This window comes from Gouania willdenowi, chromosome 6, assembly GCF_900634775.1.
Source record: "Gouania willdenowi chromosome 6, fGouWil2.1, whole genome shotgun sequence".
In the NCBI taxonomy this organism is placed as follows: domain Eukaryota; kingdom Metazoa; phylum Chordata; class Actinopteri; order Blenniiformes; family Gobiesocidae; genus Gouania; species Gouania willdenowi.
Window position 1 is genome coordinate 8906845 of NC_041049.1, and position 24992 is coordinate 8931836.

Consider the following 24992-nt stretch of genomic DNA (forward strand, 5'->3'; position numbering starts at 1 on the left):
TAAAAGTGTTTGCATTTGTACACTATTTGCTCGTATATTCATTCACTGTCCCTGAGTGGAACACAGTAACAGAAACAAAATGAAAGAGATGATAGAATGGAGGAAAGCGTTCAGTCAGGGTGGTGACGTTTGCCTGATTCTTGGCAGGATAATGTCAAGCGTGCTCACCGCAGGGTACAAGTATATCTCAATCTGGCTGTCTAAACATTTTAGTGGCACAATGGCTGCTCTTGGACCAGCACATCTACTTCTTCAATTACTCAGCATATCCAAATACAAAAGTGCTTTCATCCATTGAAGCCTTTAGAGATGCTACTGTAATTAGCAAATGAGAATTATTGGTTGTGTTTTTTCTAGATTTAATTTCAACTACAAATACCTCATACAAAAAGTCTGGCACCTTTAAATGATAGATTAACGGCTTTAATCTAGATTACAAGACAATGAAGCTATAACTCTCAAGGTTTTTTGTTTTTTCTAAATGTATGCTTTAAGTCGATTAAAGCTTCTTTAATGCTTCTTTAATGCATAAAGCCTAACACGTGAAAAAAACTACATGCATGTGCGTCTCTGTATGTGGAGTCTTCCAGGGTGATCAATGTGACTCACTGGGTGTAATGCATCACTGTCAGTGGAGGGGCTGCTGTCTGTTGGCGGCAGGATTGGGGAGGAAGTCAAGCTTCTTAGACAGCCAGGGCCATTAACTTTAAAGGAAGAAAGCATGATCCCCACCATTAAGCATACCTCATGTCCATTATTAGTTTTCTTTTTCATCAATAGATTATTGACCCTAACCCTGTATCACTGTTCTGACAGTGCACGTGACCAGAGCAGTGTAAATGGGGAGGGCTAACAAGGATTAACAGGAGAATGGTCAAGACTGATAAGGGTTGAAAGCTTCCAGTTGAAAGGTAAAGTCTGTTTAATGTGTATGATTCTGTATGTGCGTGCACATGTGCGTTTTTCATGGGCACACGTGTTTTCAGTGCATGTGCATTTGTGTGAGTTAATGTGATTACTTGGAAGTATCATATATTAACCTGTCCAGCTGTAAAAATTTAAATATCTGTTTTAAATGTTGGTGGAAGGGGGTGTTCAGATTAAACAGCAGAGGCTGTTTAATCTGTTTGCCTATTTTATAGTTGAATTGAATTTCAATTCTGCAATTTGGATAACACTATGTTCAGCTTCATTTTATGAAGGGGTTTTCCATTAAACAGAAGCAGGTTTAATTAGATGTTAGGAGCCATCAGTTCTTTTACAACAAAGAAAGAAAAAAAAAAAAAGGAAAGGCTAACCCTGACCCCCAAGATTAAACGTTAAATGGAAAGTTACAAATGGATAATATTTTATGTTGTTTGTTTAGTTTTTGGAGAAGAGTTTTCAGACACGTAAAAAACCTTGAAGGAGCAATGATGGAGAAAGAGAAAAGAAGGCAGAGGTCAACACTGAGTCAACCAGAGAAAAAGCTGGTGGTGTCCTCTGTAAACATCCTGAAGGAGACTAACAAATTTTGAACAGTCTTCCCGCTGGGGGTTGCAGCCAACCGCATGAGGCTTTTTGAGAGGAGTATTGTCGAAACAAATTTGTCTCGGTGCATGACATGAAGTCCAAAACAACAGAAAGACTTTGTTTCTATTTCATTTTATGGTGGTTATTAAAAGGGAACAACGACCTTCTACCAAGTGAATCTTTCCATTTATTCACTCTTTTCCTTCTAATTACAATATGTTGATCTTTGCAATACTGGTCAAACATTGCCAGTGTGATCAACTATAATCTAGTTTACACACTTTCCCGTACCATCTTTTTTTACATCAAATTCTAGTATGCTGATAACCAACAGGCTTTTTGCGTTTACCATTAAAGCAATACTATACCCATTAAAACTGAATATATAAAAAGTGGTACCTAATTTGTGTAATAAATGTCTTGGAGTCATGTATATCAACTTTCAGCCTTCTAATACAAGCAACACTCCTTCAAATATGAGCATCGCCATTTTGTTGAATTCAGCCAATCAGCGTTAGCATACCATGTTGACGTCACATCAGTAACTCTTCTACTCCCAATGTTACTCTATGGTGAAATAAATTAATCTGACATTTTGGTGCTTGGTTATGTCCTCAAGTTCCTTGAACATTATGATGTTCTTCCTAAGAAGACTTGGAACAACACGGTTTTGAAAATGGCAGTGGGCGCAGCATTTGGATGCCACTTTCAGCCATCTTACTACAGATCCATGCATGCCTTACATCAGAACAAGAAAGACATGTTAAAACAACTATGGTATATCTATGCTACCATGGCACTCATTGGCCTTGACCTCATAAAATCACTAGGCTTTACACCGATCTGATCAGCCAATATTTGGCATTTTATGCAATTAATGTGACCGGCTGTAATGTCCAAATTTGCCGATCCGATCAATGATGTCATTGTTGTGATTAAACTTTCTGTTGATGTTCGGTTTGCAGTGTTTATAATAATAATAATAATGGCTTGGATTTATATAGCGCTTTCTTTGAGGAGACTCAAAGCACATTACAGAAACCATTATTCATTCACACCAGTCACTCACACAGTCATACCGGTGGTGGTAAGCTACAATGTAGCCACAGCTGCCCTCGGGCAGACTGACAGAGGCGTGGCTGCCATTTCGCGCCTACGGCCCCTCTGACCACCACCAACATCCATGCACAATTCATACTAACTCATACAAGGCAATGTGGGTAAAGTGCCTTGCCCAAGGACACAATGACAATGACTCGGTTAGAGTGGGATTTGAACCCCCAACCCTTCTGGACAACCCACTCTACCACTGAGCCATGGTCGCCCATATCATCTCATTTACGTGACATGGCTTTATTTCACTCACATTTGTGCACAAAGGTGAAAACCTATGAGTGAACGGCAAAAATGTCTCTCGGTTGCAGCGAAGCGGTTGGGCGCTGGCCTCCTCCCCCTACTGGCTTTGAAAGAGGGACAGCATCTGCTGTTAGTGTGTGTGTGTGTGTGTGTGTGTGTGTGTGTGTGTGCGCGCGCGCGCGTGTGTTTTTGTATGTGTGTGCTTGCATGTTTTGTTTATTCATGCCGGAGCATGTTAAAAGTGAGAACCCTAAAGTGGAGCAATGTCTCTCGTTTACTTTCGCTTTCACAGCGGAAACTTCTGTCCATTTCAGCTGGTGGAAACAGAAGTGTGTGCGCTGCGCACCTGTGAATATGGACTATTGACAGTCAGGAAATGTGTTTGCTCCTAATGCTAATGGAGGCTTCACGTAGTCTCATCTCCGACATTCTTGTAGTTGGAGCTAACCTCAGCTTCGGGGTTAACTCTCTTGCTCCCAGCAGTCATTGAGTAAGACATGGCACTCCGGTTTAATTTAAAACAGCTGCAACCTGTATTTTGCCAATCATTCAAAAAGGCATACAGCTTATAATCAATCTGCTCTTAACACATATGCTCCCTCACTCATTCATCCACGCTTAAAGGGCCACATACCCACACACAATGTGTTGATTTGGAAGTTTTGTTGCTTAGACTGTTTATTTTTTCATTTTGAATGAAATAAAGACATTAAAAACAAAAATAAAATAAAAAATTGGTCGGTACCTAAAAAAACTACCTGAATTCATATGATCCGATCGGTGATCGGTTTTTTTAAACTCACTAATTGGTGATCGGCCCAAAAATCCTGATCGTACAAAGCCTAAAAATCACCTCCCATTCCTACAAGTAAAAGTTACATATAAAAGCATTTCAGATAAACTGTCTTTGTACCTTTGAACTTAGTGAGCTGTACATTTTAAGAAAAACATAGGTAAAGATCAAACATTGATTCTAGAGGTCAACACTAATACCTCAGAGCGATTTGACCAGTGACATAACTCCATTTACCAATAACAGTCTTGTAAATGTTTCCCTCTCTCAAACAGACATCATTTTAATGTGCAGTACAGTTCAGATGGTTTGAAAAAAATAGCCTTTACAAACACTGATGGCACAGCTGATTAAGAAGAGGTTAAAAATCTCAAATCTAAAACTACAGAAAGCAGCCATTTTAATAAAGCAGAAGCCTGTGTTAAATGAGTTTATAGATCCTTTTGTTACACAGATGAAAAAAGCACAGTCCATACAGAGCTCGGCTGGAACAAGGCACTGCATTGGAATTTAACAGCCTGGTTATTAAAATCAATAGCAGCAATAACTACAATCCATCTCATTTTTAAAAGAGGGCCGACATGGCGTGCCGGTCGATGAATATTGAGCTACATTTGTGATATTACTAATGTCATATAATTTCCCCTTAACTGGTGTGAGGGTATAGATGGAAAACAAAAACTTAAGAGGGCAATGCATTATTGAATGCTTGGTGACGCATATGTCGCCTACCACAGTAACTGCTCCCCAGGCGCCGCAAAATGGCTGCCCACTGCTCCTCAGGGATGGGCTAAATGCAGAGGACGAATTCCATTAATGTACTAACATTACATGGCCAATTAAAGGCGAAAGCCCCGATTTAATCTTTAAAAATACTGCTGTGGAACACTTGACACCTGTAACACAACTTTGCAGGAACATATTTAAATAAATACAAAAGGTCAGGAAGACATTTGGCATAGAAATGCTGCAACACACATAGTTAAGAATTTTTCACTCAATTCGCAGTGGATCACTGTTTTTGGGTTGAATAGACATATTTTTCATGGGCCTCGAGGAGGACAAAAACTACAAGTTCAAATCTTTAAAATCGTTGCCTAGAGTCGGGGAAGCTTGGTACTTGCAGTCAAGGCACATTGAGCACATTTAGAGGTGGTCAGAATGATTGGAGAGGGCATTAAGCTACATTACCTCTCAAGATGACAAGACTGCTTTCCAGGAGATTCATGCACACGTACAGCTTAGCGCACACATCTATTGAAGAATGGCGATTATTTTACACTCAGTAGGCTGCACAGTCAGAGAAATGCTAAATGATAATGGCATATCTTTGTCCCCAGTTTGGAGCTCAGATTAAAAATGTAAGCATATGTTGTAGGAATGCGCATTGCAAGCTACTGTCTGCTTATTTCTGCACCCTGTAGCAAATTGCTCCGATGACTAAACAATTCTAATAATATGATCAATATTATGATTATAATAACAGATAAGACAACAGAGGAGAGATAACCAACCCTCAACAAACAACACTTCTCGCCATATCCAAAGATATGCAGGAGACATGAATGTTTACCCTCCTGCCTGATGAAGCCTCACTCATGCAACATTCATTCCAACACCTTTTATGTCAAATGAATGGATTTAGGAATTACAAATCATACAATTTCCATTACAGCTTATAGCTTAGATATTAAAACTGTCGTTACTATAATCAATGTTGTGATAGAAAAGCATCCAATTAAAATCTGTAGCTTTTTTTTTTTTTTTTTACAAATCTTCATTGGACATTTCTGTGCTTAGCAGATGGAAGCATTATGGGGGAGTTGGAGCAAACCCAAATGGATTCTTGTCAAAGGAAATGGAGAGAGTAGAGGGGATTGATTGACAACAGCAAGAAATTGATTATTCCAAATCAATTTATTTTTATTTTACTTCCATTCCAACAAAAATGTTCCTGAGAGAAGATGTGACAGTATGAAGAAAACAGCAATTTGACTGAAAAAGGAAGAGTGATCAGGCTTGGTTTGTTTTCAGAATGACTTGCTAAGTGTTTTCAAGCAATACCCAAAGTGTTCCGTCGATAAAAAAAAGCAAGTTAGGAAGAAAGAAAGAAAGAAAAGCTTTTCTAGCGGAAGATGGCTGTGACAAACATCACAACTACTACTGCCATTGTCACAGCAATAATTAGGGCTCAATGACCTTGACCGGTCAAAGGAAGGGTGAGTGAAAGTGAGAGGTGGCACAGGGCAATCACGGCAAGGCCATGATCATTTATCTCTACCTCCTTTTCTATCCTCTTTTACCAGTTGACACGGCAAATGGCAGAGCCGGCCTGTGTCACTCAAAAAGCCATTTCTGTCCTCCCAGAACCTGCCTGTGCCGACAGAGTGTGGGAATGAGGAAGAGAAAGAAGCAGAGAAAGCAAGGACAGACGCATTTTTCAACTAGGCTTTTTGTCAATTTTTCCAAGCTTGTCAAAATGAAAGGTAGTGCCCGACTGCACGGCTTGTTGGAGAGTTGTTAGGCAGAGGTTTAAGTGGAGTGGGAGAAAAGTGGTGGATTGAAGAGGTCCTTTGTGTTGCTAGAAACCAGTACCATGGTAAAAAGTTGGTGATAAAGGTGGGAGGCAGCTTAGGACACAATAGACACTTACCCGATCTGCAAAAAATAAAAAGCGGGAAACAAAAACAAAACCATTATGCTAAAGACCCAAACATACTCGGGCGGAACGTACACGGAACAGGCTCCGTGCGGAATATCCAGTCGAGAGCACAGCCACATAGTAAAAATTCGTATGAAATCCTACATTTCCCACAATCTTTGTGGTTTGTTTACAGTTTTCTGTCATGGCATCCAGGTCAGTGCTACATGTAATCATAAAATTTTATCTTTGCATGGAGTCCACAGACACCATTCCGCATACGTTCTGCCCGAGTACGTATAGCTGTTAACAAGTAGCCCAGGATTGTCTAGAAATCCATTTGGACTTTAATCACCTTAGACAAAAGAAACCATGAGGTAATCATCCTCTGGTTTTCTTCATCTAATTCCACCTGTTCTTTCAAACGAGACAAGAAACAGACAGAGGTATGTTATTTGGTCCGTCGCTCTATGTGAGAGAAACACATAATGAGCAGGCTGATGGAATTATTCCAGCTCAGGAAACATGCAGTTGATCTAAAGTTGACAAGCTATGATTCACTCACTAATGTGGCTTGATTGAGGAGGGTTTCAGTTGCACAGGATGCAAGAATAATAGGTTGTCTAATCACTTCTTCCCCTAAAAAAAGACATGGCAACAATTTTGTAAGAACCAACACTGGTTCGCTGCAGACGTTCAGATGATTTGTGCTCATATCGTTAGATGAGTGTTAGGTTAGGATTCTTGATTTCTTGCACCTCTGCTTTCAGCATTCTGTTAATTCTTATTATGAATTATTGCAAACTAAATCCGCCACTCTTGATCTACATCAATGCCTCAAACATTTCTGCAACATTCCATTGCTGCATTAATAACTTTTAATGTTTTAAGGGAGTGGGAGAACTTAAAAAGGTAAATAAATAATGTGAAACAAAAGGTGAAAATCAAATCACTCGCACAAAACTTCTCGCCGACTCCCCTTAGATTCACTGAGCTCATGAATCATGGATTCTGCTAATCAGTGTTCCCTTAGACAAGACGTGCTCGTTGACCGAAAAGTCAAAATCAAGCAACAGATGAAGCGGTTGATGTAAAGCAACAACAACAACAAAAGATCCAATGCATTTATCAAAAATAATTTTACACATCTTTAGCTGTTAGTCATCAAAGATGGATTCTAAGCATAGGGAGAATAATGATTGGTTCGTGTTAGCCATAACATTTGGACTGCATTTTAAAAGCTTTGGCACATGAGAGATACAGTCCATACACAAGATACAACCCAAAAACAACAGAAGGAATGGCTCGAGTCATCATAGCTGAACCCCAGATAAATATAATACCACACAAAGTACACAACACAAGGCAGGCAGAGAAAATAAACTAAGCAAACAACTTTAATATTTTAAACAATGTGCTTTCTCTGTTTGGCTTGAGTATTTCATCTTCTCAGAAGAGCACTTAACATTAATGCGCAATATAATGATTATGCTTGCGAAAGGCGTGAGTCACACACTTGATTCAATACTGCCACCAATAGTACAAACCAACTGCTAAATCATTCCCAACAAAGTATCCAAAGGCAGAAGTAGACACCATTCTGCATCAGGGAGTAACAAGCAACAGCAAAACACGCTTGTTGCTCAAATGTGTAATTTATCACGAAAAGAATCCCATAACCAAGAGCTATTTCTGTATATTTCCTAACAAATTGAGCTAATTTAAATACATAACTGACCAGTGTAGCTGAGAGGGTCAATGTGTCTGTATGAATACGTGGCTGCATGTAAGATTAATACTGAAGAAATAGAAATGATTTCCATTAAGACTTCGTAGTTACAGATAGGATCTCCTTCATTGAATCTGATGCAGGAGGTTATATGAAGTGACATTCAGGAGAACACATTTTATGATTGAAAAAAAAAGATCTTTAATTTTTTATCAGAAAAGACAGCGTAGGCCTGATCAATAGACTATCCTTTATTTGATTTAAAAAAATAAAATAAAATAAAATCTGCAGCATCTTTAATGAAAAGCCTCATTAAAAAATGTTGTCAATGTGTACAGTTTTTTGCCCGAGAAATTTTTTATTTTTTTTTAATCTGCATCTAAATTCTGTAACATTATGTACCACTTCCACAATTACAATCAATGCCATTTGTTCTTAATCAGTACATATCCCTCACTCAACAATATTGCTAAATTTGGCTTCCGCTTTGATTACCATTGTACGTTCACTTGATCTTTTTTCAAAATCGGGCAAATGAGCTTTTGCAAAAAAAGGCAAAAATGTTTTTGCATTAGAATGATAATTTTCCACAGGGTGCCACACAATAAGACAGGAAAATGAAAAGTGAAATCAATGTCTGCCATGGGAAATTACCACTGTTCATCCATGTGTCAAGCCACTCTGGTTTTTGCGTGTCTCTGTGTGTGTATGCACGCTTGAGTGTGTGTGCGCGCGCGCAGTAAGAGTTGAGGGGGGTTATTATGGAAAAAAAATAGCTGGTACACACACCAATAAACAGCAATAGGGTGCAAGTGACCTAGACAGCCGCTATCAGTGAGAGAGCTGACGAAATGTGGGGGGGACACACACAGCAGCAGGACTAGCAGGAAGTGGCCTCTGAACACAGATCTATAAAACACCAACCAGCAAATAATGACAAAATAACAAGGAACCAACACAGTGAATAATATTTCTGACAGATGGAATACACTTTGTTCCTGGATGTAAAGATGATAGCTTGAAATTTGTTCAGAAAATAGATGGGAATTGATCCAATGACAAAGCCTTGAGGATCAGGAGGAGTGTCACTTTATTACAACCAATGCCTGAATCACGCATTGTCTAAACATTGCATTACAAACCCCAAGCAGCCACTGAAGGCTGAACATATGGACATGTGTGCTGTTGTAGTCTCCAGACACAGCGATGACAACAAAAACTATCTGACGATGGGAATTATAAAAGCCTTACAAGCTATTAGGGGTGTGCATTGCCATGAATCTGACAATATGATACGATTCACGATTTGCATGTCACGATACAATATATGACGATACTAGACAAAATGAAATGCATCACGATATATCGCAATATCAATGATTTGACATTTCACCTTTGCAAAATGGTATAAAATACAAATTATTGATTTTTTTTAAAAAAACTTGCGGGAACAAGTAAATGGTAACTAACTGTAATCAATCTAAAAAAGTGGTATGTTTATCAAACTGTCAAATTACAGTTTTCAAAAAAGTTTAACTTTGGCTTCTACAACAGATTCTGATTAGTACTTAAATTCTTAAAAAATAACATAAAATAAATAAAAATATTAAAAAAACATACATTTATAAAAGTACCCAGTAAGTTTTATGAAAATCAAATGCAATCCCCTTTCAAACTAAAATTCATTAAGGAGTGAGGTAGTTTAACAATGTCTAATGTGGTTCACCGACACCTAGTAACTGGGGCTTCATGTGCTAAGCATATGTTAGAGCAATTAAATGAATTTTTATTGTTAAAAAACAAGATTTGAAAAAATCAATTTTGACATTTCTTGGATCTTTACGATAATTGCGCGGTTAAATATTGTGATATATCACAGAATTTATATTTTTTCTTACACTCTTACAAGCCATGAATCCATCAACAAGTGTTCTGCTTTTTTCTTCTACAAATTAAAATGGCAAAAACTACTACTCGAATGTGTAAGCAGAAACATAAACAGGTCAGCACATAAAAAAAAACAGAAGATTAAAATTGCATTTAATAGCCTCTTTATCTAAGGATCATCTCAGCAAAAATGTAAAAAACACATACTGTGCGGAAAAGCCCATGACTGTTGCATGGTCGTCATTATTTTCCAGTGGGTATCAACTCACGTGAGGTGTCATGTCAGCTGGACGTCGACCGTCTAACCAGTCGCTGATTTCCTCTCCCACTCGTTCTCAGAGCAGGTCCAGCCGTACAAGCATCAAATCCCCCCGAGGCTGGCTAAAAGTGCTAACACGTAAAATGGGATTAAAGGCAAAATAAGGCTGTGTGTGCATCTGACGTAAATATGCCTACATTTGCAAGATTTCATACAACAGCTAGATGTGGAATAAAACTGCTTTCATGTCGCAAGCTAAGGGCATTTGGGCAGGTTTACTCATTTCTCTCCCTGTGCTCAGCACTAGTGTGCTTTTTCTATTATTGACTGTTTAATATTAGGTCCCCAATGAGGTTTTTCTCACACAGGTTCTTCTTCAATTAATGTGGCACGCTGGAGTAATGCTTATGGGAAACAAATTAAAAAAAATTAAAATCAGACTGTCAAAAAAATTACACAAAGAAACCAATAAATACCAGTAAGGTTAAAAGCTATTTTGTCAAAAATGTGCATAATATAGAAATGCATAAACTGACAAGTTATTTAGGTTTATTTCTTGGAGCTTTGGTGTTGATTTTCTGAGGAATCACAATAGTCATCTTTGGAAAAAGGGAATAAATGAACCACATCCACATGTGCAACATCCTTTGTCAATGTCACAACTACATGTGCGCCTACACAAAAGCATGTTGCCATGTGGAACGGCACTTTTGCAGAGCTTTACCGACATCCTTCGCCTCTCCTCTGTGACTCCCTAAGTCGGGTGTGTGGGAGGGCTGGCTCTGATAGAACGAGCTGTTGTGTTATTGACTTCAATTTAGAAAGTGCTGCCTGCTGTTTTCCCCCACTTCTATTTCATAAGCAGGGCCTTGCTGCTGCCCCCCCCAGTCTACGTTTGGAGGAAATCCCTACTTTAAGCAAGGTCGTAGGGCCCTGGACGTTAGTTTGTCTTTAACCCATATTCAGTTTCTTTTCTTTTTTTCTCATCGACCCTTTCCTTTATACTTGATGCGTTTTCTCCCCCAACACTAACACCTCCTCCTCTCTACTTTCTGTGGCCATTCTGGCATCGTCTCTGACCTGCTTGGTTAAATGCCAGCTGAGGTTTTGTATTGGTACCATTGGAGGCAACAGGTACACTGTGACCAAGCATGTGATGATGCACTCACTGAACTCGAAGATTAAACACACAGCTACGTTTCATAAATCCTCAGCTCGAGTGGAGTGAATAAGATCATAGAAGAAGTAAATGTTGACAAAGTCTCCTGTGTACCCGCTATCTAAAAAAAAAATGTAAACTATATTGGCGTCAAGTTCTATCCACTCTCATGAGTCGGCAGAGTTTTACAGTTTAAATAATGAACGCAGATATGTGGACCATAGTAAAATACTTAGTGTGACAAATGAAACACACACAATATCTCTCTAATCTGATTGGAGAGACATTTCTTCCATTTCCTCCATCACTAGCCCACCACAAAGCTGTTCCAGGGATTACCATTTTGGTTTTTTAAGAGGTAACAATGTAAAATAGACAGTTGTAAATGTAAATTGAGAGTAAGTGGGAACACGTTAAGTCGATCAGAGGAAAGAGTCCCCCGTACTTGTGTGTAGCAAAGAGTTGCAAGCAATTTCATAAATTATACACAAGTGTGGCCTTCATTCCGATAGCTTAAGAGCCATAACGGAAATCTAATTGTTTTTTTTTTTAGCTCCATGTTGGATCAGGTTTCCTCTATAGCAGCAGACCTCTTAGATGAGACAAGGCTAGAATGCAAATTTAATCATTTAAAGAGCTTTTATTTTACTCCACAAAACAATGCACTAAATCAAGATTGGTAGAAGTAATGCGAAAGGACAACACGAGAGTGTATAATGTTGCAGAGCAGCAATATACCAGTCAGAAGTTGTGTTTTAACAAAACTGGGGGCATAAAGGCAAATGGATGAGGAGAGGACCTAAATGGAGACTACATCTACCCTCCAAAAGAGCGAAAAGTCGAGAAGATTTAGCTTCTCGCTTGTGAATTACTGGGTTTTTACCTTCACATTGCTCAGAGAAATAGACATCAATTTCCTACGCCTGGCAGTTGGCAAGGCAACATTCTGATGAACGCACACACGGGGATGCTCCATGAATTCTAATGGGGCCAGCTGACCAATGGCGTGGCCTGGGCAAGACATGGGGAGCATTAGCATATGGTGGGGAACAAATGAGAAAGAGAAGCCATTTCATCTCATGTTGAGCACATACTTAACACATTCACTGGTGGTTAAAGTTAAACTAGATGTTATTCTATTCATAATAGAGAGGCGGTAAATAATGGAACATTTAAATAGGTTATATAAGGGGCTCAAATTTCATATTGCCATTTGTGCATGAAGAATCCTCCTAAACCGACCTAACCTAACAATATCTTTCTTTTGCTTTGAGCTAGCACAGAACTAATCCCTGTTCTGGCAGCCAGCATGAACACAGCTCACATAATGAAACCCATTAGTTAGGAGACAATGGCTGCTAGCAAGGCTAAGATGCTAAATAACCCAAGATGACAGGGGGGATAGAAATCGGAGCAGGAATGCTTTTTTTATTTTTAGGTGCCTTCAGTTTCCATAACCTTATATTTCTCTAATTTGAGAGCGCATGTGGGTTCACCCACAGACTCACGCTTACAAAACAACGTGAATGGGCAAACACAATTAATGTGCCAGAGGTCTGCAAATTGCAGACTAGAGGATGCCTAAAGGATGAAACAATTTAGAGAGGGCGTGAAGGCAGGGAGACGTGATGCAACAGAAAGTAGTTAAAGAAAACTAAAACGGATCAGTTGAAGGTGACGGTACACAAGACAGGAAAGAAAAAAGACAAAAAGACAGTGAAGCAAGGCAGACAGAAAGATGGTTGTTGGAAATAAATGAAGAAAGAAAGAAAAGAAGAAAGAAAATTAGCTAGCACAGTCTACAGTCCGCTGATTAAACCATCTTCAAGGGTTTTTTTTGTTTTGTTGTCTCGAACCAATCTTAGTTACCAAAGATAAACCTACAGCGTCACATCAGGGTGCAGCTAAAAGCTGACAAAAATAAGTCAATTGAATAAAGCAAGGCCACACAAGGTCAAAGGAACCAACAAACAAGACGATAAAGTCTTGCCAGATGGAAGCTGCTAATATTCATTAATGTAATCTCCTGACACAGTGGCATATGATTGGTGCGTCTGTGAGTCTCTGTGGGCAAACAGTGACAATAAACAAAAAAACGGATACTAAGCAGGCAGAGATTTTACTGGGACACTAAAATCAGTGTAGGCATAATTTGTGTATTTCATGAAATCTCATACAGAAATAATTACAGGACAGTAAAATGAAAACTGGAAAGCAACATTCCAGTAGCAATACTTTTGCCTCAAAATCAGCATTGAAGGTGTTGGTGAAAGTACAAGTTAATGGCAATGCCTGTTGGTGTTCATGGCTACGTTCGGAGTGGAGGCAATTATGGCAAAAATCCATTGAGTTTATTAGGCCTATATTTTTGCACTATATCCAATCTGTTAAAGATGGTTTGAACAGCACAAATCCAATGTTTTTTTAAATGACTAAGGCCACTTTCATATGAGCTCCTAAATCTGATGCCTATCTGATATTTTGCAATGCGACTGCTGTCTTAACAGCTCGGTGGCTTTTATCCGACCTTTAAAGCATTGAAATGTGATAAACGTCACACTTCTGTGTCCTAGGAGAAGCAACGGGAAAAAAAGAAATCAAAAGGAAAGCAGAAACAGAGTGAGGTCTTATAGTGCTGACTTTGGTTGTACAGAAATTGAGACATGATGCCTCCATATTTACTTCTGTAAACAGTGTGTTCCTGTGTTGTACTGTTTGCGCATGTAGGTAACTTCAGGGTCACATTAAGTTCACACTCTTATAGAAGTTCCATTTAATGTGTAATATGAACAAGCACAAAAAAAAATGAGAATTGTGCATTAAGAGCTTCTCTCTGAATGTAGCCCATATTTCTATGAAATACAGTATATAGAGAACCATTGTGCCACCTTGACACCATTATGTAATCGACCACTTGGGGCTTTGTTGGACATGGAGAGCACAAATTCACAATAATAACTTACCTGTCAAAGCACATGACAAGCTGTGTGTTCCCGTTGGTGGTGCACTCACACACCAGAAAACCATGTTTACACTACATGCTAAAGCGCCTGCAAAGTCAAATCTTGATTACAGCAGTGATTGAGGCAATGACATTATCATTAGGTTTATAATGTGATCACAAGGTTCTCTAATCTGTCATTGCTGCTGTACCATACTGTGGGCAATTAATCCGAATGGGACCACTAACACGCACACACATGCTACCAGACACAGGCTGCTGACCTAATTGTGACTGGCCGCAGCCCAGATTTGCAAGCTCTCACCCCAGGGGATGGGTTCTGTACTGATTGCATATACCCCTCAACTGTGATGGTGGACAGGCCACAATGAACTAGGTCATTCCATACCCTGAAACTACACCCGGTGTCCTCCTGGCACAGTGCAGGGGTTGGTTCTGAAGAGCCTTGGGTGACGCGATAGAGGGCGAATGTCGCACAGCAGGCAAACGGGGTTGGCATGACATCATGAAGGTCCCGCATAACTGACAGATCATCAAGCAACTGTCAGTCAGATAGCCCTTAAGGTATAGCCTGACATCAGTGAACATATGAGACCACTGCTTGACCTGGATGTTGGAAAATCTCCAGCTTTGGATTTCTTTCCGTATCAGCCAAAAACACCAAAACCGATTTTCTTTCTTTCCTTTTCTTTTTTTGTTTGATATTTGTGATTACTGATTAAACAATAGCTTATAAACACTTTTTTTCTGATTACTACTTTGCCAAATCCAGGAATGTAATACAACATGATTATACATACGCTCGAAAGTAAAAACAAAGACTTTACTTTGAAGGACACTTTAATCAATGTTCTTATTCCAGACCTGGATCAAACTATATTAGTTAAGAGTTGTTAAATTAGAATTAAAATAGGCAAGCTAGTTCAGCATTTGACATTGTAAGATAGCGGCTTAAAAGAGAATCAATGTAAAGATGTCAAAGAAAACAAAAAGAGGGAGAAAAATGGACAATAGCCAAAAAACAACAGTCGCTTCCTTGGAGTTGGTCATGTTAGGGGTCATTAGATGATTTTTGTTTGGTGGTTGTCTGAAATCTGCTGTGTTGGAGGGAGTGTAACTGAACCTGAACTCATTCTGGGTCATTGATTCATAGAATAGGGGCATACCACATCTCCACAACACACAAACACTAGTAGGGCCTTATAAAATCAGTTTTCTTTTTTTCCAAATTCCGTTTTACTTTTTCCCAAATTCGGTTTTTTCCACTTTAATTTTATAAATTCTGTTTCTTTATTTTTAGAAATATTTATAATTTTTTAAAGAAAATATTAGTTTTTAACTCTGGTGAGGAAACAAAATAAATACTAATAAATTAAAAAAAACTCATAATTAAACAAAAATGTATGTCAAAAATAAAGTAAGATACAATTCAAAGGTAGATAGAAGCTGTAGTGACAGATTATTCTGACTGCTCCTTTTTAATTATTATGTCATATAAAGATGTAAGAGAACTGCATTGATGTCACTCAATTTCCTCTCAGGGTATCAATGGTTTACTGAATCAGAGCAGATTTAATCAAGTTTTGATCAACTTACTTTAAATTAACTTAATTTTAATTATCCTATCTTCTGTAGCTCTGATGAGATGTTGTTTGAATGTAACATTCTAATAACTGCAACTCCAACTGACTTTTATTTTGTAAAGCGAAAGTTCCCACTGAAACGGTTGTACTTGAGGTAGCTTGCTGACTGTGAATATGTACCTAGGAGGCACGGACAAAAGGCTGGAATACAAAGAACTAAAGGACAACACGGACTGAGTTATTCTTAGTTAGCCAGGCAAAACAGTTCGAACACTGAGCAGGGGAAGATGATTAAAGCTGATCACGTTTTCACAGGAGGCCCTGTATTTAGGAGTCAGTGATGATTTGCGTTGTTTTAGAGGATGTTTGTGGTGGTTTAAGATGAGTTTAATGCAGCCAAGAAAGGAGGGGGAGGGAGGTGCACCTAATAAGCGGTCCCCGGAAACATTTCCCCATAAAAAAAAAAAACGTTATTTGATGGTGTTTTGTGCCGATTTAGTCCACTTCCGCGTTTAACCGTTTTCACTGGTCGATTGCATTTAAGACAATTTTATGAAATGATTTATTAACGGTATTATTGCAGTCCAAACAAATCCGACGTTGCACACCCTTGAACTAAGCAGCAGCCATGTTTAAAGTCTCTAAATCTGCAACTTTGCTTTATAGATAGATAGATGCGCCTATATAAATATGAAATTACAAAAAGTGTGATTTAAATTCCTGCAGTAAAACTAAAGAAGATACATTTTGATAACATCAGTGGCACATTTATATCACTATGACAAGGTAAGGGTATAACTATACCCTTACTATTGTGCGTACGTTCCTTTTCAAAAATAAATGAGCATTTGCTTAAAAGGTGCACTGAAGAAGCTCCAGCATATCTTTGATATCCCTATCCTTCCATGTGGCTGCCATGCCATGCTTCCCAGTGGAGACGATATATCCATTTTTCCATAATGTAGGAAAGTGTATCCCAGTACTCCTGTGGCTGCCACCTTACTGTTACACGTGCTTCATTGAAGCCCATTCATATTCAACTGCAGTGAAGTCAAGGAGAAAGCCTTAGTGTGTATATGTGTGTATAATATAGGAGTTGGCTCTACACTCCTGTGCCGATGGGAATAACGTACTGAGCTACAGGCAGTGTGACCTTTTCGAGCTGCTGTGCCTTCTCTCCTTTCTCTTTTTGTCTCTCTTCCACACGCACACGCACACGCACACGCACACGCACACGCACACACACACACACACACACACACACACACACACACACACACACACAAAAAGCAGGACTGTCAAAGCTTGCTTTACCATCCATCAATTACCCACAACCGTTACCTAGTTTAATGGACATGGGGCTTCTACAAATCACTCCAGGTAGAAGGGTGATAAGACTGTAGGGTTTGTTTGGTTTGGTTGCAGCAGGAAGGTAAAGCATGTCTTATTTTCTTCCATTTGCTTTCCATTTTTTAACATGACCTTTACGGCAGTGAACCTCCTGGACCAGCAGTTTGTGTTCAAATTGAGGGTAAAGATCTGCCTATTTAGAGAGCTCTAACTACCCTCAGGAAGATATACACTCAAAGGCCATTTTTATTAAGTATGGCTTGCTGGTAACACTCCTTAAAATGAGGGGCCTAAAGTGTTTCACCTGCATGATCCACTGAAACAAAGCAGGACTGATCCATGCTTTTGTGTATTCATAGCTATGATAACTCCACCACCAAAGGGTTTCTGCAGAAATAAACCACTTTTTTAGTAATTTTTGTCCCAATTTTGGTCACCCTCAGCTTTCCTCTGCTCTAACTTTCCATGTTAGGAAGTCAGAGCTGGTCGCATATTGCATATTAGTGGTAGCAAATAGTTATTTTTGTTTTGATTTCTTTCTGATATCCCAAACTGCCTGGTTATTTGGCTTCTTTGTACTTCTAACCATACTCAATGAATAAATGAATAAATAATTAAATAGGAAGGTGTATTAATGTAAATCTTGTTTAATCATTTGTCCTATTTGTCAGACTACTTCAAACATTTATGTTAATTTAAACAATGTTACCTCGTAAACTGAGTGCAAATTAATGTAGAAATGTTACCATCACAATAAAATAGACTAAAAATAATCTGCCTTTAAATGTTACTGGGATGTTATTGATATATAAGAAACTATATTGTGTATGTTTTTTGTTACATTTGAAGAAATTCTTGTTAAATTTCTAACAATTAATCTTTAAAACATTAAAAAAAGGTTGGTTACAAATAATTCCAAAAATTTTGTTTTTTTTTAGATTATCATCATACTCTTTTTAAAGTTGAATCATTGACTAAAATGAATTAAAACAATGTTAATGCAAGTATAGACAAAGTAATAAAGTTCAGGGCCATAGTGTAGGACAAAAGGTTAACTGAAGAATATATAGTAAGAGGTAAGAGGGTACAGAGAGTGTAATGTACATGAACACACTGCATCAAACTAAAGTACAGCTCTAACCATGATGCGTCAGCAGTCCATTCATGTCCCTTTCTTTTCAATGAAACGACAAACCAAGAGTCAAAGGAAAGACATCAGACAAAAAGAAAGAGGGATATACAGAGACATATAAGGAGTAGAAAAGGAAAGCAGAGAGGACGTGGTGAAAGAGTGAGCCATGGGATGGGAGAAGCAGCATCCCATCCGTCTGCATTTTTCACAATGGCAGTGTTAAAGAGCTGTGCTGAGCTCAATACAATAGTTGAATTATTACTGGGAAGGATGGGGTTAAATTCTGGTTGCTGTGGGGATGCCACTGTCCATATCTGCTTTGGAAAGCATGTATAATCCCTTAAGTCAAAGAAAGTCTCAGAAAGCCACAAAACAACTAAAGAAAAAAGAACAGACAACAGCAAGTTTCAAATGGTTTTTGATAAACAAGTTTTCTAAAAAGGTTTGAGTGCTTTGGCTCACCAACTACCTCAGGACACTGCAGAGAGCAGGAAGGAGGCGGGGGTGAGGGGAGAGAGAGAGAGAGAGAGAGAGAGAGAGAGAGAGAGAGAGAGAGAGAGAGAGAGAGAGAGAAAGAGTGTGAGAGAAGGAGGGGAGAGAGAGTGTGTGTGAGAGAGAAAGACAGGAAAGAGAGAGAGAGAGAGAGGGAGAGAGAGAGAGAGAGAGAGATCTTTTGCTGCTACAACGGATCCTTTCCACATCAATGCTAATGTTAACGTCACGCCTGTAAGCCGCGTTTGCCCAGCGCTTGCCTTCTCTGCCTTACTCTCTCCCCAGTTGGATGCAGCATTAGCAAGGTGGTGCTGATCACCGAAAGAGGAGCGGGGAAAGAAAAAAAAATGAGCTGGAAACAAGAATAGAAATAAGCTGGAGAGAGGACGGAGAGACTGTGCGCCACCCCTTCTCCCTCCAACCCACCTCGATCAACCCAACTACGGTAACCCCACTCCTCCTGGCACCCCTTTTTCATCCCCCACCCAACGCCACCACTGAAGAAATTGACGGATTATTGGGAAGAGCACAGGAGGCAGGCTGCAGCTGCTGCTGTGTGCCCTTCACTGCTGCTGGGTGATTCGCAAGGATGGTGGGTCTGCATTCCCGATTGCCGCTGTTGCCGCTGTGGCTGCCGAAGCTGGAGCATGCAGCCAGTTAAGAGGAGGAGGAGGAAGCTAATGAAGGCAGTGTGAGCCGCCGAGCCTTTTCAACCTCTGCCAAGTACTCCCGGAGGAAAGAAGCAAAAGAATTAAGACAAATCAAGTGGACACAACGCCACATTAAGAGGGGGAGCAAAGAAAAGGGGTGCGAGAGAGAGAGAGAGAGAGAGAGAAACAGAGAAAGAAAAGGGCTGTCAGACTGACCAATCGACCAACTGATTGACTACTAAAAAGTGAACAGAGGAATACAGAGTGGAGGGGGGTCTTTTTTTCCACAGCTTGTCAACCTGCTCTTTTAACCACTGCAAACAAAAGGCAAAGAACATTGCAAAGGACTGTGGAATTTTCATTCAACCTTCTTTAATTCCTCCCCCCACCTCCCTCACTTTGTTCTTCGCTGGGTTTTGCTGCACCGAAAGAAGAATTATGCGATTGTTTCTGTGGTAGATGGGACTATGGAAACCTGGCTAAAGTGTCAAGCGAGGGGATCAACTGTCCGATTCCAAGGACAAGACAGAGAAGAGGAGCTGACGGAAAAAAGCGAGCAAGGGAGCACTGCTGCTTTGGAAGCTTGACTGGATTCTTACCTTTGCTTTTTTCTCTTCTTTTTTTTTTTCTAATCAAGTCGGAAAGGAACAAAAAGACGAACACTCACAAACGGCCTTTGAACCTTTCTCTTTGGATGTATGGATTTACAAAAGGGCTCATCTTGCTTTAGCTCTTTGGCACTGATACCTGTTTTGACAGGGCAAATATTAAATGTTTTCTTTGCTGCCCTTGGATATAATTACATCTGATGTGAATGCTACATCTTTTTCTTAACGCAAAGAGGAGGAAAGCTATATATCTCAGTGCAAGCACCAGTTATAATAACTCGAGGTAGGTGTCTAGCGTTTCAACCCCTTTTCATGAATCTGTAACATCCAACCCTCCCCTGTCTTCTGATATAGTTTTAGATACTTAGCTTATCATTATTGTCCTTCTCATACACATGTCTGAAAAAAAAAATCAGCCTCCTCAACGCCTCCCCTCCCTCTGCCCCTCAGCAGTTTATGGAATTACAGCACTTCTTAAGTGAGGATAGGTGAAATCTTTAAGCCCCGCAGTCAACGGTGAAACGTATGATTTGCCTTTTTTCTCTTCAGTTCACTTAACCTGTTTACTCTGGTCACCTTCCTACTAACATCAACCAGCCAGCTACTGTCTGTGTTCCCAAACTGCCCAAAAGCCAACCCCCAAACATCCCCATCCTCCCCCCAGATGATGCTGAATTATGAACGTGCCACATCATGAGTCTCCTGGGGCGGGTAGCTGTGCATCGTGCCAGGAAAGCCGCCCTACTCTTTGTAGTCTTCCTGATGGCTCAAGCGTGGAGCAGCACCTCCCTGGCCTTGGCAGGGTCGGCGGTCTCTCAAGGACCGCAGGGCTGCCCACCACAGTGTTCCTGCAGTAGTCAGCAGGGGAAGGTGGTGTGCACCCGACGCGGCCTCACTCGCGTACCTCCTGGGATTCCTGCCAATACGCGACACCTCAATCTAATGGAAAACGCCATTGAGGCGGTGCAGGCTGACTCCTTCCGCCATCTGCACCACCTTGAGGTGCTCCAGCTTGGGCGAAATGCCATACGGCAGATTGAGGTGGGCGCGTTCAATGGACTCACTAGCCTCAACACACTGGAGCTGTTTGACAACCGATTGACGGTGGTGCCAAGTGGGGCCTTCGAGTACCTGTCAAAGCTTAGGGAACTGTGGCTGAGGAATAACCCCATTGAGAGCATCCCATCCTATGCCTTCAACAGAGTACCCTCACTCATGCGGCTGGATCTTGGAGAGCTAAAGAAATTGGAGTACATCTCAGAAGGAGCTTTTGAGGGCCTGCAGAACCTGAAGTACCTCAACCTAGGAATGTGCAACATAAGAGGAGACATGCCAAACCTGAGTCCCCTAAAGGGTCTAGAGGAGCTGGAGATCTCTGAAAACTATTTCCAAGAAATACAACCAGGCTCTTTCAAAGGTCTGCGCTCATTAAGAAAGCTCTGGGTGATGAACTCTCAAATTACAGTAATAGAGCGCAACGCCTTTGATGACCTATCCTCATTGGTGGAGCTTAATCTTGCCCATAATAACCTGAGTGCTGTTCCACATGACTTGTTCTCCCCACTCAGCTACCTGGTAGAGCTCCACCTCCATCATAACCCATGGAACTGTGGCTGTGAGGCCGTTTGGTTAGCACGTTGGCTAAGAGAGAACATTCCAACCAACTCAACGTGCTGTGGACGTTGTCACTCACCAGCTACTATGAGAGGTCGACAGCTGGTCGAGGTTGATCCAGGGGAAGGTGCTGCAATCCAGTGTTCAGCACCATTCATTGCTGATGCCCCAAGGGATTTTAACATCTCAGCAGGCCGAGTGGCGGAGTTGCGATGTCGCACAGCTCCAATGTCTTCAGTACGCTGGCTCTTGCCGAATGGAACTATCTTAACACATGCTTCAAGCCATCCAAGAATATCGGTCTTCAATGATGGTACTCTAAATTTCTCAAATGTTCTAGCGGCTGACACAGGCATTTATACCTGCATGGTGTCAAATGCTGCTGGGAACTCCAATGCCTCAGCATACCTCAATGTAAGTGCAGCTGAGCTCAACACATCAAATTTAAGTTACTTTACAACAGTGACTGTTGAAGTCTTAGGGCCAACTACTGAGATGCCCAAGCCAAAAACTACAACTGCTGCTGCAGGGGCTGGAGTAGCTGGAGGAGGAGTTGCCCTTGGGACAACAACTACAACTGCTTCTCCTTCGGTTTTCCAGCCAGTCTTTATCTCCACACCAACTGTGTTGCTGCAAAGTACTGACAGTCCACCAGGCGCAGCAAAAACATCTGTTGTGCCAGGACTCAAAGGTGGCACAGTCAAACCAGGCAGGTCTGGGCCTAGCTTGGATGAAGTGATGAAGACCACTAAGATCATAATAGGCTGCTTTGTGGCAGTGACCCTGCTGGCTGCTGTCATGCTCATTGCCTTCTATAAACTGAGAAAGCGCCACCAGCAGAGGAGCACAGTTGCAGCTGCTCGCACTGTAGAGATTATCCAGGTGGATGAAGAAGACCTTCCACCACCAGCATCTGCTGCCCAGGAGTCGGCTTTACCATTGCCTGAAATTCGCGACCATAACAGCATTCACAATCTGGACTTTATTAGTCACAAGTCTGACTATGGCTTTCACAAACCTAAAATCGAATACAAAACCCAACCTGACTTCACACTACACAAGCCAAAGGCTGAATATACCATATATAAGCCAAATATGGATTTTAGCAGCCACAAATCTATTGCCGATCACAATATTCACAAATCAACCCCAGATTTTAGCCTTCAAAGACCAAAGCCTGAATGCAGCCCATTTACACCAGACTATAGTACTCACAAATCTAAACCCGACTACAGCCAATTCAAACCAGACTATAGCACCCACCCAAGACAGAGGACTGAGTACAGCCCATTCAGACGAGAGTACAATACCCAACCAAAACCTAAACATGACTACAGCCCATTAAAATCGGAGTATAGTACACAACATAAACCGAAAGCGGAATACAGTCCCTATAAACCAGATTTTGGAACTCACCCAAGATCCAAGCCCGAATACAGTCCATTTAAGCCCAACTATAGCACTCAACCCAAACCCAAAACAGACTACAGTGCACAGAGATGTAAACCAGAAGTTACCTATAAACCCAAGGACCATTACACCCCTCAAAAGACTGCACCTGATTACAGCGCCTTCAAGACTGACTTCAGCCCCCACAAAGTGGATTACAGCGCCTTCAAGACTGACTTTAGCCCACACACTCAGAGACCTAAACTTGATTACAGTCCCCACAAAATGAACTTCAGCCCCCATAAAGTGGACTACAGCACCACAAAGCCCAAATATAACACCTACAAACCAACTGGCCATGGAGCTAAGTGGACAGACAACAATGTTGGGAACTCTTTGCCTCGGACCTTGCCGAGCACCATTACAGCAATGGCTGAGCCCTTTGTTATAAAGACTCACACCAAGGAGAAGGTACAAGAGACTCAGATTTGAAAGCCCACCACTCCACAAGGCTGTCACTACTTACCCTAGGCCCCCTACTCTTGCCCCCTCCCACAACAAAACCCTCTTATTGTCCTTTCCTCATTGAAATCATGCAATAGAATGCACAATGAAAAAAAAGGACAGGAGCTACTTTTTTGTACAGAGTGGAAACTTTAAGAGACTGATGATTTCTTGTTGTACATGCTTATAAATAAATATATATGGACAAACTGAAACTACCATGGGTTGGTGATAGAGAAACATATATTAAAAAGAAAAGGAAACTATTTTCTAACTTGTAACTTCTATTTAAAATGATGAATTGTTTAAGATACTGTCTTGACTTTGACAAATGAGGGTAGTATTGTTTTAAAAAGGAGCATTCTGTGTGATTTTTACACCGTGCTACAGAGAATGCGATAAGAAAAAAATATTTATACAGAGAAGACTTTCTTTAACAAAAACCGGGAAAAGATCAGCATTGATCTTTACAGGTTTATCTTGTAAAAGCACCAAGAATTTGTACTGTGCCAAATGTTATAAATGCAATAAAAACGATTTTTGCAAGAAAAAAAAGGATACATTAGAGAGAAATTTCTTTTCCCCTCTTTTCTTCTTCTGGCATATACTGTAATGATCAGCCAAATGCTTTAGACACTGCAGTAAGATTCTGCAGCTATACTTTAACCCTGAGTGTACTGACTGACTCACAAAGAATGAATCACAAGGCAGAAATAAGGCTTTTAATTTCACATCCATCCACGGCTCCTGATATGATGTTACATGCACTGCAAGAGATGGTTTTGCTTTTAGGTTCTAATTTGCAAAGATAATTATTGGAAAATGTGTGGTTGAACAAAAACACATGTAAATTAATTTTTTTGCCATTTTACCCCCAAATACTGTTAAAAGAGATCCTCATTGCAAAATGATATCTAAGGATACGTGATGCTTTTGAAGCTGTGCTAATCTTTTATGTTGCGTTCTAATGATAATAATCCGGTATCTCTGCGTGAAACAGGTGATAAATTGGGGTGAAATGTTCTTTGTCTTTCTTGCACCTTGCCAAAAATATGGATCCTCATTTCACTTTTCAATACATTTACAGCTGTTGGGCTGTCATCAATCAATCTGAGGGGTTTTTATGGTAACAAATGCATTAGGTCTCGCTGTTCACAGTGCATTTGTCATTTTGACAATATCACCCCCCCTCAATCATAATACAGCCTCACAGGTTGGACTAACGAAGAAAGATGACATAAAACATACATAGTAGTAGTTGAAGGCCATAATACATGAGAATTGCTGCTGTTGTCCCATCACTCTTGCTCTACTCAGTCATTGATAAAACTGCCTTCCATTGGTTTATTTACATGACGCAGCTGGTGTGAAC

At 40.3% G+C, this 24992-nt stretch overlaps 2 protein-coding genes across 2 annotated transcripts in view; one reads left to right on the forward strand and one right to left on the reverse strand.

Moving 5' to 3' along the window:
• snd1 (staphylococcal nuclease and tudor domain containing 1) overlaps window positions 1-24992 on the reverse strand; it is a 242094-nt gene that overhangs the window by 95000 nt on the left and 122102 nt on the right. The window lies entirely within an intron of this gene.
• On the forward strand, window positions 19010-24175 carry lrrc4.1 (leucine rich repeat containing 4.1). The gene has a single exon (XM_028451497.1). It carries the CDS (start codon window positions 20807-20809, stop codon window positions 23606-23608), a length of 2802 nt encoding a protein of 933 aa, XP_028307298.1. The 5' UTR covers window positions 19010-20806; the 3' UTR covers window positions 23609-24175.

Bases quoted from the DNA above. Each gene is read 5' to 3' on its own strand.
- lrrc4.1 (XM_028451497.1), top strand. From the start codon at position 20,807: ATGAGTCTCCTGGGGCGGGTAGCTGTGCATCGTGCCAGGAAAGCCGCC.